Raw genomic sequence first — 14325 nt, 5'->3', positions numbered from 1 at the left:
ATTTTCTTTAATATTGTAGATAGAAAAGTGGTTCCAATTGATATATTCATTATTTTACACTATCTTTCGATTAATAAATAAGAAAAATTTCAATCCGGAGTATTACTCTAACAACGCCTCACCAGGGATCGCTTTCCACCTACACGACTAATACTAGGTAAGTGTCAAACTTATGGAACATTTAGTATAATCTTATGCGTGTACAAATACTCCATGCGGAAATGGGACTGCTGCAAGACGCCTCTCCCCCCCCCCGCTTTGTTTGTGACGATAGCTATTTAAAGGTTATTAGTTCAAATCAATCAATTATAATGAGTGTAATCTCTTTCATGTTCTTAAAAAATTCTAAAAGCTTTAATACAAAGTGTAATTACACTTAAAACTAGCTAGCAAAAATTAAACAATTTATCTTTAATCGAAATGACAATTATTTTTCTCTAGCGTTAACTTTAATCCAGATGGCGAGGTGAAGGGTGGATAAAATCCGGATCAAAATTGGTATATTTCTGGTAAACTACGAGCGGATGAGGATGAAAAACAGAAGAGAGAGGCTAGAGTTCTCATCCAGTCTCCTGGTTGCTCTAGCGCCTCCCCCGTTTCTCTTTCTCCTCTTTCAAGCTCTCTCTCTCACTCCTCTGCAATCCCATCTTCATCCAACGTCGGGAACGAAAATGACATCGATGGATTTCGCTAATATCAGGTACCGTTTTCGAAATTTTATGCATTACTAATCGTCGCGAGATTTTAAACGTGTTCTTAAATACGATAAGGGATTGCGATTTACAATTAAAATTAAAATGCCAAATTAGGTACTCTTATAGCTGGGATATAAAACTACTACAGTATTTGCCGGCTCGAAGGATTAAGTAGGCCATTTTGGTCTATTTAAGCCTCGTAGAAGCCGCGCCGCTTCTGACGGTCGATAAAGCCTTTTTTCCATTTTATTATATTTCCTCGAGGGTGATTTTAAATTGATGTATTTAATTGGGAAACTGTTAAATATATGTTAATCTTAATCGTATCTATTATATTTTGACATCAAGGTCGGTTTAAAATAATTAATCGAGGATTGGCACGGAAATTAATAGGCATAGCTTTATCGCATGATGAGTTTTTTCTCGATTAGCAAAATGTTGGGTTTTTTCGATACGAATAGTTTCGAAGAATACGCGATTTCAAAAATAGATTAGACGCCCTTTTAAAATGTTGCAACAGCTAAACGAGTTTTTTAAGCTACGATTTAGTTTTTGCCTAAAAGCTGAATAATTATGCCTTCACGTTGTTTCTCTATTCAAAGCAATAATTATACTGATAGGCCTAGTAATGGTACCAGTAAGCTCATTTCCCATTTAACCCGATTAAAAGTAACTAATACAGTAAGTTCAATCGCATTTTTAAGGGTCAAATGTTGCCCTAACTTGAATAAAAACAAACGCAATCTAAATCAAAACGTACTTTCCAAATGATTAAAGCTCAGCTCAGCTTAGTGTCAACACTCAACCCTGCTATGAAGTTAAAGGGGGAAGAACTTTTCACTACCCCTTGTATCAGAAGTATATATTACTTCTCTTCGAGAGAAGTGTACCACAAAGCGGGGTAATTGTAACATGATTCTTCCCAACATCATTTTACATTTGGAGCAAGGTTACTAAACCGAACAAACTAAACGCGATAAATAGTTCCCTCATCATTACTCTATTAGCGCTTAACTATTTGCCAAGGCGCATGCATGCGCTTGTGGGTTTTTGTCCCACGTCAGGACAAACAAGGTTTTTGGGTTGATTGTTGAGGATTTATTACGAAACAGTTATAGAATTCACCCCCACGGTGCGATACTCATCTGAACTTTGATAAGCAGGAGAGCAAACAAAAAGGGGCAGCATGGGAAGAATCATGTTACATAACTAAAGTATTAAGAGAATACAGAGTGCCATCTTTCTTCTATTATCCCCTTCTGCTTGTATGCATCGTGATGAAAATCAAATAAATTTTTCCCAAGGAGATAAATGTGTTAAACTTACCACGGATATTATAAACCATTAAGGGGTTAGAAAAACTGGAGCCGCTCTGACGATAGGGGAAAAACATAGCACAAGCCAGAATTCAAATACAGATTGATTAGGATTCTAGAATTTCAAGGCTACCTAAACTTAATAATATTCAAAAAATAGGTGTTGGGGGTTTTCTTTGATCTATATTTTTTTAGTACATGAAAAGCATTGTAAAGGGGAAGTAAAAGAGATGTTTGCTTTCCGTAAGGTCTATTTTCTTTCTCTATTACTACTTTGATGATCTACATATTTTTTCATATATATCAAAGCGCTGTTTAAAAGTAGGCAAGGAGGGGAAATAAATGAGACGTATTCTTCCCCTCGAATGGGGAAAAAATCACTGCTATACTGGTCCTCTATAAAATGACAAAGTCCATGGTTATATAGTATAGCGGTTTGTTAGCTAGCTACAGACTGATAATTATCCTAGTGACTAGTGTCACGGAGAAACAATACAGCGTTAAGTCATAGTATACGTATATACGCGAGCGTCTGTATTAAATTTTACGTGTCTTTTTGGATTTAGAACTCGTGTCGACACGCGGCAAAGCTAAGCTTTAATCTTGTAATTTTTCATTCATAGCCAAAGTTAAGTCGGCTCTCACTTGTAGTAGTAGTAATTTATATTAAACATTTGAAGAAATCAGTGCTGTTACCAAAAGGTAAAGTAATATAAATAATATTTCGAAAAATGTATACAGAAGTCTGAGATCTGATACACTTTTTAAACCGTTCTTTTCGAGGGTAGCGGGTTAAAATGGTTTGTAGCCTATATCAGGAAAATATAGAAGGGAAGCGGGAAATCTTTATAGTGCCTTCGTGATATTTATAGATTTGAAGTGATTTATATTGTATTCTACACTTTCATAGCACGCCGCTATGTGCACGTTATAAATAAATAAGTAAATAAAAAGGTGTAGTAATTCAAAGCTAAGAACCAAATCTTACAATATATCATAAAGCGGCATTGTTCTAAGTAACAGTTTAAATCTTTCTGAGACAACTTCCTTTCCGAATTATCTTTACTGCAATAAAGTTTCTTAATTAACCTTGCAAACATTAAGGCAGTATCAGAGGCGACTAAGTATGACGTCATATGGTGCAAGTATGGCAACAGTCAACGCGTTGCGTTTTATGAGGCGTTTTCGAGAATTTTCCAATTTCCGCTTGAATATTGAACCTTAGTCTATAAGCTATTTTGAAAATATAAGAGAAGTGGCCTTTTGTTGTTGGCGACACATATTATCAGTAGTTAAAGGGTACTTGTTTATAAAAATACCAATATTTTATCTTAACTATTGAGGAAAAAACAAATTGAAATTGTCTAGTAGAAACCTAAAGATGTATTTTCCTTCGACTGTGCATGTTCCGTTCTTCGGAGAGCTATATTTTTGTGAAAGGATGGTTTTCCCCAAAGGCTCTAGGGAAAAACCACCCACTCAAAGTGAATGTTAGGCCTCGTCAATACTTGTACGACGACGCGCGAAAGTTCAAAACGTTTCCGAGTCATTAATTTAGTTCTTGTTTGGCTTTGCATTGTGTTTTGGGGCTAGTTAGTGCATTGTTTTTGTGGGGGAAGGTTAACCATAAATCAAGCATTGGACCTTAAACTCCTTTAAAACCCATATACACAGTTTTTAGACTAATACAATACCTTTCCCTCTCAGTTACATAATTGCCATCGTAATCTTATAAACATAAAACAAATGTTTATAAGCCTTGTTAAGTTAAAGAAGGCATTACGATTTATATTAAACCCGGTAAAAGATCTCGCTAATTCAAGGTAATACGACTCTCAAATCTTTTGGGGAGTAGCGGAGGAAATTCGATCCGTGCATGGTTAGAGACAATCTGAAATATTTCTAATCAATCCTAATGGCTTTGGACGATGCCTTGCTCTAAATCACAGAGTGCTCGGCAGTTTCATTCGCTTTTACCACTGGCCAATTTGTAGTTTGTATACCATTTTCAAGTTATGATTGAAGTGATTTACGAATGGCCCTTTAAATTTAATTAGCATTGTCTTTTAGTCTCTTAATTATAACTTGAAAACGGTGACCCGGACGGTAATGTATTATAGTACATTTTTCGACTCAAAATCGCCTCATAGAACACTCCCGCCCTTTAATTTTACAGACCTTTTAGTTTAATTATTATTTAAAATTACAACAAGAAGTTTTAAATTTTTGCTTTATAAAATAAATGTTTTGAATCATTTTGAAATCATTACCAATTAAACGAAGGACTTTTTCCCAGGTTTGGCAAAAACAAACCGATTAAAAACAAATCTGGAGATGTCCCAAACGATTATTGATAAGTGTTTCTTGGTATCAACAACACATTAATTTTGATTATTCTACCAAGGTCTTTTACAAATTAGAATTGTTGTTAAGTTAAAATATGAGCAGTTGAACCCGTTCCATTTTTTTGACTTGAGTCCTTGCCAATATCGAAATAATGCTGGCAACTGCTAATTTATTTCTTATTTAAATATTCTAATTAAATACGAAATTATCATATTTCTTATTTAAATATTCTAATTAAATACGAATATTAAAATATTAAATATACTGATTAAATACTTGGTTTATCAAGAGCAGTCTGTGAAATAGCATACAAGTTTATTAAATGCTCGGACCAGTTTTTTAATTCAAGAAGTGAAAATGAGGGTTACTGGTCTTCGGGACCAGTTTATTAAATGAAAATCTATAGGAAAACTAAGGGTGGACCAGTCCCGAGACCAGTTTATTATTTTGGACACCAAGGGGGTCACTGGTCCAGGACTAGTTTTAATTTCCCAGACTGATAAGTGATAAATAGACCATGGAGAGGGGGGGGGCGCAGTTGTGGACAACAAAGACCTTTGATGGGTCTTCAACTTTACCATCAGTCCACCTTGTTGTTTCAAGTCATGTCTAAGGTTTTGTTGTCGACATACCGTCGTAAGAAAACAAGGTGATCAAAGATCAGACCCTATTTTACCCCCTACTTTTGGAAAACGTTTATTCTTGATCATCGTTTGCATACGCGTGATTATGTCGTGTTTTCTGAAGTATCACGCGTGTTTCACATATTTTGAACCTTTCCCACGAAATTTTATCAATATATCATAAGTTTCTAAGATATTTTCCATAAGTATGACACTATATATACTTCGTAATGCCGGAGACTTACTGGGAACGGCAAGAGAATTGACTACATTCGGTTTTGCAGTCCATCTTCCTATTTAGTCTGAACTAAGCCTTTGACAGCGCCTCACCAGGCGTCGCTTCACGAGAATCTATGACCTACGTCACTTGATGACAAGCTCCAGTTTGTAACCAGTGACAAACTTATCGAACATATCTTATGAACTTATGACCATTCAGTGAAAAAAAACTATAAAATAATAAAAGAGAAAATCTACCGATAATAAAAATTGTATTTTTGTAAAAGAATCTATAAAGTTAATGTTAATATTGAAATATCTTATCGGTAATTGAGTCGGAGTTACAATTAATTTAAAAAAACCCCTGAAACGTCAAAGAAACTTTAGATGGTCGGTTGCAACTTGCAAAAAAAACGTAAAACTGTTTCCTCCCATTTTTAAAACGTTTGCATATGGATTTTATTATGATTGCTCAAAGGTATAAATAGATTTTTTTAAATTCTCAAAATTTTAATATAGGATTTCTTTCAAACTTACCACTTTGCATATTATATACGCGATTTATCAGGTGAGCATGTCAAAGGTAGGTGAACATAGTGTCAAAATATTAAAAAAAAAAGATCTTTAATAATAATACAAGAGTCTAAATGTTTAATTTCTGGAAATTTTCGTTGATTTAATCATTTGCGATATAAATTTATTGATTTAACTTTTGCTCAATCAACTAATATTGGTAATATGTCTTTTTAACCAAGAAAATTACTTGCAGAATACATATTGACCGCTTATGATATATGAATACATATATAGTAGGATACTGTAACTGTTTGTGAAATATACCTTTGAGGTAAAAAAATTATCCGCTATTATGCCGTGACTATATATAGTTTTGTAAAGAAATTAAAGAAATTTATATTAATTTCAGTGCAGTGTTGTCAGAACCTTGGTGAGGCAAGTTATTCAAGTACAGGTTCAAACTGAACTGCTATATTTTATCTGGTAGCCTTTCTCTCCTGCCTCATAAAAGGTCTGGCAACACTGTGTGAACAGCAAAATAAACCCTTTTAGTGTATGTTTGCCTTATGCTCACTTTTTATTGTCTTTGCTATAAAAATTAACTAGAATTATTTATTCGGATTCGAGTAGCTTAATTTATTGATATTAATTTTATAAGTGCTTCCTATTTAGTCTGTACTAATTAACCCTTTGCCAGCGCCTCACCAGAGAATCTATGACATTTCCCCTACGTCACTTCATCACAAGCTCCAGAGACCGAGGGGGAAGACACTTGAGAACTCAGGTGTACAATATGACTTGAACTCAATGTACTGTCAAAGCTGAACTCTGAGTTCCGAAGGATTTGAACTCAATGCACTGTCAAAGCTGAACTCTGAGTTCCGAAGGATTTGAACTCAATGCACTGTCAAAGCTGAACTCTTTTGAACTCAGGTGTACACAGAGATCCAAAGCGTCTACTCCCTCGCCAGAGACAGACTTATGGAACATATCTTATGAACTTATGTTAAGGCTTACAAAAACATTGTAATTTAAAACCCTTTAGTCCCTTTGGTCTGATTTCTAAACAAGCTAATCCACGTGCGAATTTATCACGTGTACCGTTAAAATGGTTAAAGGCTTCAAAACAAGCGTGATACAGTCGTGGCGCGACGGTCTGCAACGATAATCGTTATAAGTTTCAAACGATATTGAACCACTTTAGTAAAACATCTCTTTATTCACCCTCCAGTCAAAAACCCGGGAAAAATATAGATTCTAGGGCTTCAGAGTGGTTTAAAAAAATATCCAATTTGTTATCTTAGAGACATACGATTTTATTTTATTTTTTTCTTCTAGCACTTTCTTTCTTTGTAGTTCTTAAGTATATAATTATTAGTTCACATATCCATTACAAATGCCATATATTATTGGTCCAATTGTAAAGACCTGGCATGATTCCGAAAATGAGTAAATTAGGTTAGAGAGTTAGAATGTAGTTATTATATTTTCGCTCCAAGTCTTTAAAGGCAAAGTTCAGGTAACATAACATTATACCTTAAAATAACGGCCTTTTTCTAAATATAAAAGGAATTAAATATTAAAAAGAGAATAACTGATCTCTTATTACAAAATAATTAGCATTTAATTAGGCTTAAAAATGAGGTTTAATGCGCCATCCGCCATTGGTTTAGTGGTGTCTGCTAAATCGAACCACTTACCCCTACGAGATTGGTTGAATTCTCATAGGCTGAGAGAGGTAAGGGATAAGAGGTTCAGTTTAGCAGACCCCACTAAACCAATGGCGGGTGGCGAAGTAGTCCTTGATTATTTTTAAGACTAATTAAATACACCAATTATATTGTAATAAGAGATCATTTATTTCATTTAATATTTAAATCCTTCTATATTTAGAAAAAAGGCTGTTCTTTTAAGGTATAACGTTATGTTACCTGACCTTTTCCTTTAAATATTTTGTGACCTGGAGCTATACACGTGAAACGAAATCTCATGTGACCATTGACAATTTAACCGGAAGAGAAAGTCAATTTCGCACGCGCTTACCTTCACTACAATTTTGTGTCCCCCATTATAAATTATTGGATAATGAAAGAGAAATTTGGTTCATGCAAAAGAAAAGAAAAAATTGAAAAAGTTCTACCTAATTTTTCAGAAAATTATTTATTCAGTTTGGAAGTTGAAAATGGTTTAGAAAATTAGTAACTTCTTACAGATGAGACGTGTCTGACGTACCATAGAGAGTTTAGTAATTGAAATTAAAGTTAATATGAGTGAATTAAACTTTTCCTAAGTAATATTTAAACTTTATAGTCTTCGCTTTTGTCTTGAGTGAAATACTTCAACGGTACGTTTTATTTTGAAAAATACTTCAATATAATTAGTAAATTCGGTTGATGCGACTGTAATCAATCATACGAGCTCCTTAGACAGTTTTTATTATTTTTTTCCTGAAAATTTAGGTAAATTTCTCTAAATCATTCGATGTATTATGCATCTTAGTATACAGGGTGTTTCTGATAAGTCTGTCATAAACTAAGGGGATGTTCTTTGGGTGATTATGAGTCGTAAATGTAACTTCTATCTCCATTTTGCAGTCCGGGTCATTGTTTTCGAGTTATGATTTGAGTGTTTTAGGGAATGACCCCTTAATTAAATTAGCATTGTCTTTCCAATTCTTAATCCTTTGCTAGGCATTTTCAAATATTCTTTCGTCTGATTCGAAATAATGCTGCTCAGACTTGATTATTATAATAAAAAAATACCCACCTTAATCTAGATGTCTGTTAGTAACGCGCTGACAGAATTTAATCAGTTAAACTTGAGTAATAGTAATTAATGAGTTTAAAATAAGCGTATTTAAGGATAGAGGGACAGTTACTCTTCGTAATCGATGTAACACTATGTACCTTTGACTGTACTAAAGTGTTTACATAAGTTAAAATTTTTCATTGACGTCACGAGACCAAAACCCACGAGACCTACGTCACATGAACATTTGTTTAATTCGATTTTGGAAGGTTTCGAGTAACAGCCAATTTATATATTAAACATAATTTATAAAATAAAAAAAAATTGTAGGTTGCGTATTTACTTTACAAAAACGTACAGGGAAACTCCGCCCATTTGAGTTAAAACAATAGTCGAGAACTTATTATTAAATAATTCCGCGTAATTCCCGGTGTTTTAACCTTATTCCTTCCTTTTCTTGTTTTTTTAACAAATAATCTAAAGAAAACGTCATTGTAAAATTAGTTAAACTTCCTTTAAGATGTTTTGCGTGTGTTTAGATTAAATCGTAAATTGCCTTGTTGTGGTTATTTTAGACTCGCTTACCTTGAATATCGGTTTATACTGATTTTAACTTAATTTAAATTTCTATCAACGAGATTGCAAATTTTATTAAATAGAAGGTAATCTAAAAATAAGAACATAACATCAAAGTAGAGTGATTTTTTGGTTATTTTAAATTTAACTGCCTTGAATCGCGGTCGTGCGTGATTTCTTATTAAGCAGTATTTTTTTCAATTTTATTTAAATCACAGGTAATCTAAAAGGACAAAATCGAAGATCAAAATGGGAAATAACAATCAAGAAGAAAGTGATATTAAGGAATTTTACAGAGGTTTATCAATCTTCATTACGGGTGCCACTGGACTAATGGGAAAGGTAAGAGTGAAACTTATTCTGCGTTTGCAATCTTTTAGAGTTCCGTAATTAGATTCAAGTACTTGCTTTCGAAATATTGATCGGTATTTCTGGTACTTTAACCAGAAGTATATAATACTTCTTTTCGATAGAAGTCTACCACAAAGGGGGTATTTGTAACATGATTCTTCCCAGCATCATTTTACATTTGGAGTGCACAAGTTTATACTAAAGCGAATAACGTACGCGATAAATAGTTCGTCATCATTACTCTAATAGCGCTTAATTATTTGCTTTGGGGATTTTGTCCCACGTCAAGACGAGGCTTATGGGTTGATTACTGAGGGTTTAGTAACAAACGGTTACAGATTTCACCCCACTGTGCAATGGCCATCTGAAGTTTGATGAGCAGGAGAGAAAACAAAAAGGAAAATCATGTTACGTAACTTTACTATTAAAAGGATACAGAATGTCATACTTCTCTTATTTTCCCCTTCTGCTTTAACTTAATTTTGACTTAAATGAGAGGTCAAGAAATTAATGGTCAGTTCGTCTTTGCTACAAACTCTTTAAAACATTTTCCAAAACTTATAATTTATGTTAAATATGTGGCCGTTAAAACCCGTAATTTCTATGTCATTGAACGCAACTTTGGTCGACACTAGGAAATTTTGACAAACTAATTTTATTACTGTCAATTGAAGGAGTATTACGAAATTCTTTATTAAATCTAAGTATTTTTACAAAATTGATACTTTAGATAGCAACTTGCTTAAACAGTTTTTTTTTAATGTGGCAACGAATTGAATAAGTTTCTAACAACTTAAAATTAAGCTAACCGCGAGTACTTATATTTAATATGGGAATTAACTGGTTATTGGTGACTCACTAACTGTGATTTAGCCGGTTGCAAAATTCTCGTTTTAATTAATTTTTATCGCTTCAGGTGCTTATAGAAAAACTACTGTATTCATGCGAAGGTATAGAATTCATCTACGTCTTAATGAGAAAGAAAAGGGGAAGATCGATGCAGGATAGAGTTGACACTCTAATCTCGTCTCAAGTAAGATTAATGGGCGAAATTTACGATCCAATTAGCGCAACCCGTCTTCGTGTATTTAAATTTCATCCCTGTTTTGGACAGGTTTTTGACCGTATCAGAGAAAATTGTCCGAAAAGGTTGAAAAAAGTCGTAGCGGTTGAAGGGGACATCACATTTCCTGGACTGGGACTCGTTGAGCGAGACCTGAAACTCTTGATTGATAATGTGTCCGTTATATTCCACGCTGCCGCCACGGTACGAAAATGTCTACGGAGTAAAGGTTATATTATTTACTATTATTATTATTATTATTAAATGTCAATTCGTATAAATAGGTCAAATTCGACGACCCGCTTAGAACCTCAATTATAATCAACTTGCAAGGAACGAAGCACGTCGTTGAAATTGCTCGAAAAATGAATCTCAAATCCTTCGTCCACGTATCGACCGCCTATTCCAATTGCGACCGTCCCGAGATAGATGAAGTCGTTTACCCTCCCAAAGTATCGCCCGGACACGCGTTGGATATGTTAGAGTGAGTTAAGATTTGATCAGTGAGTACGCGTAAGAAGGAGAATCAACACTGCCCGATCTCTCTCTCTCACACACGCGCACCTACCTCAGCGCACAGCGGAGAAGCCAGACGTCACGCGATCCGAATCTCTCTGTTGCGCTGATTGCACATGTTTGGAACTCTAATACTTAGCCGGTTTTGAAAGGGGGGAGAGTGACGGAGAATTTGGTCTCCGTCCGAGTATCCTTCTTATACGTTCTCACTGATTTGATTTCTGCGAAATCTTTAGTGATGTTTTAAGCAATTATCGTCACTGAGAAGGAAGAAGTATGTGGAAGATAACAACTAGGGCATTTCCATTTAGTGTTAACTGCTATTAACAACTTAAGAAATTAAATAATTTGGGGAATATATTATTAATAATAAGTTTTTAGTTACTTCATGTATTATGCATGATGAATCTGCAATTTAATACTGTCCTTCAACGCGTATTATTATCGGGATTATAGCTTTTGGGTTACTGTACTTTCCAGGTGGATGGATGACAATGTTATGGATACCATAACGCCTAACTTGATAGAGGGCAGACCTAACACTTATACTTTAACTAAGGCCATCACGGAATCCTATTTGGAAGAATGTGCCAAAGACTTACCAATTTGTATTATCAGACCTTCCATTGTTACTGCATCATGGAAAGATCCAGTTCCGGTGAGTACCCATATGGTAATATATATTTATGTCAAATTTTCTAATTTAATTTTGTTTAAATTTTAATTTAGGGTTGGGTTGACTCCCTAAATGGTGCGACAGCGGTGTATTTAGCGGTAAGACATTTTAATTGGCAATAGCAGTTCCAGTCACTCAATGCAATTGGTGTACCGGGAAAATATAGAAGATACACAGGGAATTCTTTTGTTGCAGCAATGATACTTTGAGGTATCGAATTGTATCCTTAGACTTAGAGAAAAATATTCTCCGCGTTGATTATATTTTTTCCCGATACACACTCAGTGCATTTTGTATAAACTAAAGCGGTTAAGTGTTATCTTTCAAACGCCCACGCTTTATCACGCTAAAATAATTACATGTAGTGAATATTAGAATCTAGAACACACCTAGAATTCAAAGGGTAGCACTGTGCCTTGCGTGGCTGTTTGCCTTTTGGCTTCTTCAAATGTTTAGACTGACAAAGCGCACGACACGCAAGCATCTGTCGGTACTCTTTTAGGGGATTGTTGTGACTCATATCGGAACGGGTTCTAGTAGTTTCTCGCCATCTCTTTTTCAGATGTTAACCGGCACTATGAAAACATTTTTACTTAAGAAAAATGCTGTAGCTGATTTCATTCCAGTAGACGTAGTCATTAACTTAATGATAGCGTCAGCTTGGTACACTTCTACGACGCCTAGGGAAAATGGGTAAGACTTACAGGGTTCAAAGGTGGTGAGAGTTCAGTTCAACGGATTAAAATTAGGGCTATTTCGCTATTTCCAGGGAAGAAGTGCAAGTGATCAACTGCACTTCCGGCAACGTGAACGGATTAACATGGGGTAATGTGGAGACGTTCACTTTGAAGACTATCAACCAATACCCGAGTATTAGGTTGCAAAGGTACCCGGGATTCGTTAGCACGTCCAACAGCACCGTCTATATTTTGAAAATCCTATGCCAGCATTATCTACCGGCAGCATTCATTGATGCCCAAAGGATATGTAGCGGTAAACCACCCAGGTAATGCTTATACAATATAGATAGTTTTCACTAAAGAGGCTAGAGAAAATCAATCTCCCCTATTTGTCAGCTTTAATTCCGGTGAGTTTTGCCGGGCCCTATGTGAGTTAAGTACTGATTCAAACTGAATTGCTCACCAACGGTCTGGTAACACTGGGAGAACCACACCCCCGTCCTCTTTAGTGAAAACTCCGTAGTTAAAGAATAAGTCTAGAACTCTAAAGGATGATTACGTAACATTACAGAACGGTGCAATTTATCAGGAAGACCGTGAAGGCCATGGTTTCCTTATATTTTTTCACTACTAATTCCTGGAGATTCCTTTCGAAAAATAATTCCGCCATTTATCTAAAAATGTCCGAAGAAGATAGGCAGGTAAGTGTTACTTTGAGCGAAACTATCTTAACATTAGACGACACTCATACGACGTTTCTTTACATAGGAATTTAATTTTAACATTGAAAAACTCGACTGGAGTGATTATATCGAGAAACACGTTGTTGGCGTAAAGAAATTTATCCTCAAAGAAGATGACTCGAAATTACAGGAAGCTAGAAACAAAATGAGAAGGTAACAATTCTATCTGTTTTTAAACATTACCGTTTTCAGCCACCTAGCAATTATACTAATAGCAATAATTCGACTAAGAGGAAAAGTGGTTGGACCAACGTGTATTTAACCTTTACCGCCGGCCATTCCCCCCCCCATTTTTGTCATATCTTTATTCCCACTTTTAGAATGTTTTCTCTCTGTCTCCTACACAACACCATAGTTCCCTCGCTTATCTTTCTTTCCTGGTTTCCGTCGTATCTTTCATTATGCGAATTTTCACCTTTTTTTCCTCTCGAATTTCGACACTTGTTCGTTACTTCGTTTTGACCGGTTTTTCTTAATTGCTTTCCATTTCAACCATCCATTATACAAACGTTACCTTCATTATCTATCAGTACCTTCTGTTTTATCTGTTTTACCAATTTTAAGGTTTGGAACAGAGAGATCAGAATCAAACAGAACTAGAAGCTTTTCAATCTGTTGTAGCTATTGAATTGCACTCACAAATGTCTGGCAACACTTGTCCGCGCACCAAATTTGCCAGTTTTCTATTTTCACTCTTATTTCTTGATTTTTAGCGCCGTTCTTCGCGTCTAATACGTATTTTAATTGGAATTATTTTCAGTTTGCACAGGAAAGACGTAGCTACGAATTTGTTGGCTTGCGCCGTGTTCATGTGCCTTCTACTTCACCAACGCGCGCGAGTGTCCAACATGGTCACCTCTATGTCTTCCTTCGTGTTGCGAATTCTCGGACTAATCTAACATAGCCATTTTTTGTACCCGAAAACTTTTCTTCGATATCGTTAGCGCCGGACTTAAGGAAAGAAAAATTATTTCTCTTAATTAAAATTAAATAAAATCTTAAGAATGACATTGATCTGGATTGGCGTCGAAGCCGTTGTTCAGGTTCGCTACTTTAATTATCGGAAAAATTTTTACCCTTTTCCAAAACCTCTCTTGTTTATAAATAAATCTTTTAAAAATCTTTATATTTCATCTTTTTTTTTTGGGGCGAAGGGGGGGGGGGTTGTTTTCAACATTTGGTTAGGGAACTTTCGCGTCGCTGTTCTGTACGAGCGATTATCGCGAGTCAGGGAGCTAACAACTGGTTAGGGGGAAG

General features: G+C 35.2%; 1 protein-coding gene across 2 annotated transcripts; it reads left to right on the top strand.

Annotated features, from left to right (window-relative positions):
* Nucleotides 1-540: 540 nt before the first annotated feature.
* LOC149609981 (fatty acyl-CoA reductase 1-like) lies at nt 541-14194 on the top strand. Of its 2 annotated transcripts, none has more exons than XM_089859776.1 (12): nt 541-700; nt 9258-9381; nt 10307-10423; nt 10505-10657; nt 10738-10937; nt 11450-11627; nt 11699-11743; nt 12208-12338; nt 12415-12651; nt 12897-13026; nt 13094-13221; nt 13829-14194. In XM_089859776.1, exons 2-12 carry the CDS (start codon nt 9289-9291, stop codon nt 13965-13967), a joined length of 1551 nt encoding a protein of 516 aa, XP_089715902.1. In that variant the 5' UTR covers nt 541-700; nt 9258-9288; the 3' UTR covers nt 13968-14194. The 2 variants fall into 2 exon arrangements, with proteins under 2 accessions (XP_089715902.1, XP_089715901.1); XM_089859775.1 differs by lacking the exon at nt 541-700 and adding an exon at nt 2441-2713.
* The last annotated feature ends 131 nt before the right edge of the window (nt 14195-14325 follow it).

Source organism: Phalangium opilio, unplaced genomic scaffold, assembly GCF_054372755.1.
Source record: "Phalangium opilio isolate 3A_F unplaced genomic scaffold, DU_Popi_V2 ptg000344l_1, whole genome shotgun sequence".
Classification (NCBI taxonomy): domain Eukaryota; kingdom Metazoa; phylum Arthropoda; class Arachnida; order Opiliones; family Phalangiidae; genus Phalangium; species Phalangium opilio.
This window is presented reverse-complemented; position numbering and strand designations above follow the sequence as displayed.

What these genes read in the sequence shown, in the direction of transcription:
- LOC149609981 (XM_089859776.1), top strand. Translation starts at nt 9,289, where the DNA reads ATGGGAAATAACAATCAAGAAGAAAGTGATATTAAGGAATTTTACAGA. An exon ending in CCACTGGACTAATGGGAAAG is followed by an intron (nt 9,382 to 10,306) that starts GTAAGAGTGAAA and finishes TTATCGCTTCAG; the next exon opens with GTGCTTATAGAAAAACTACT. An exon ending in CACGCGTTGGATATGTTAGA is followed by an intron (nt 10,938 to 11,449) that starts GTGAGTTAAGAT and finishes TGTACTTTCCAG; the next exon opens with GTGGATGGATGACAATGTTA.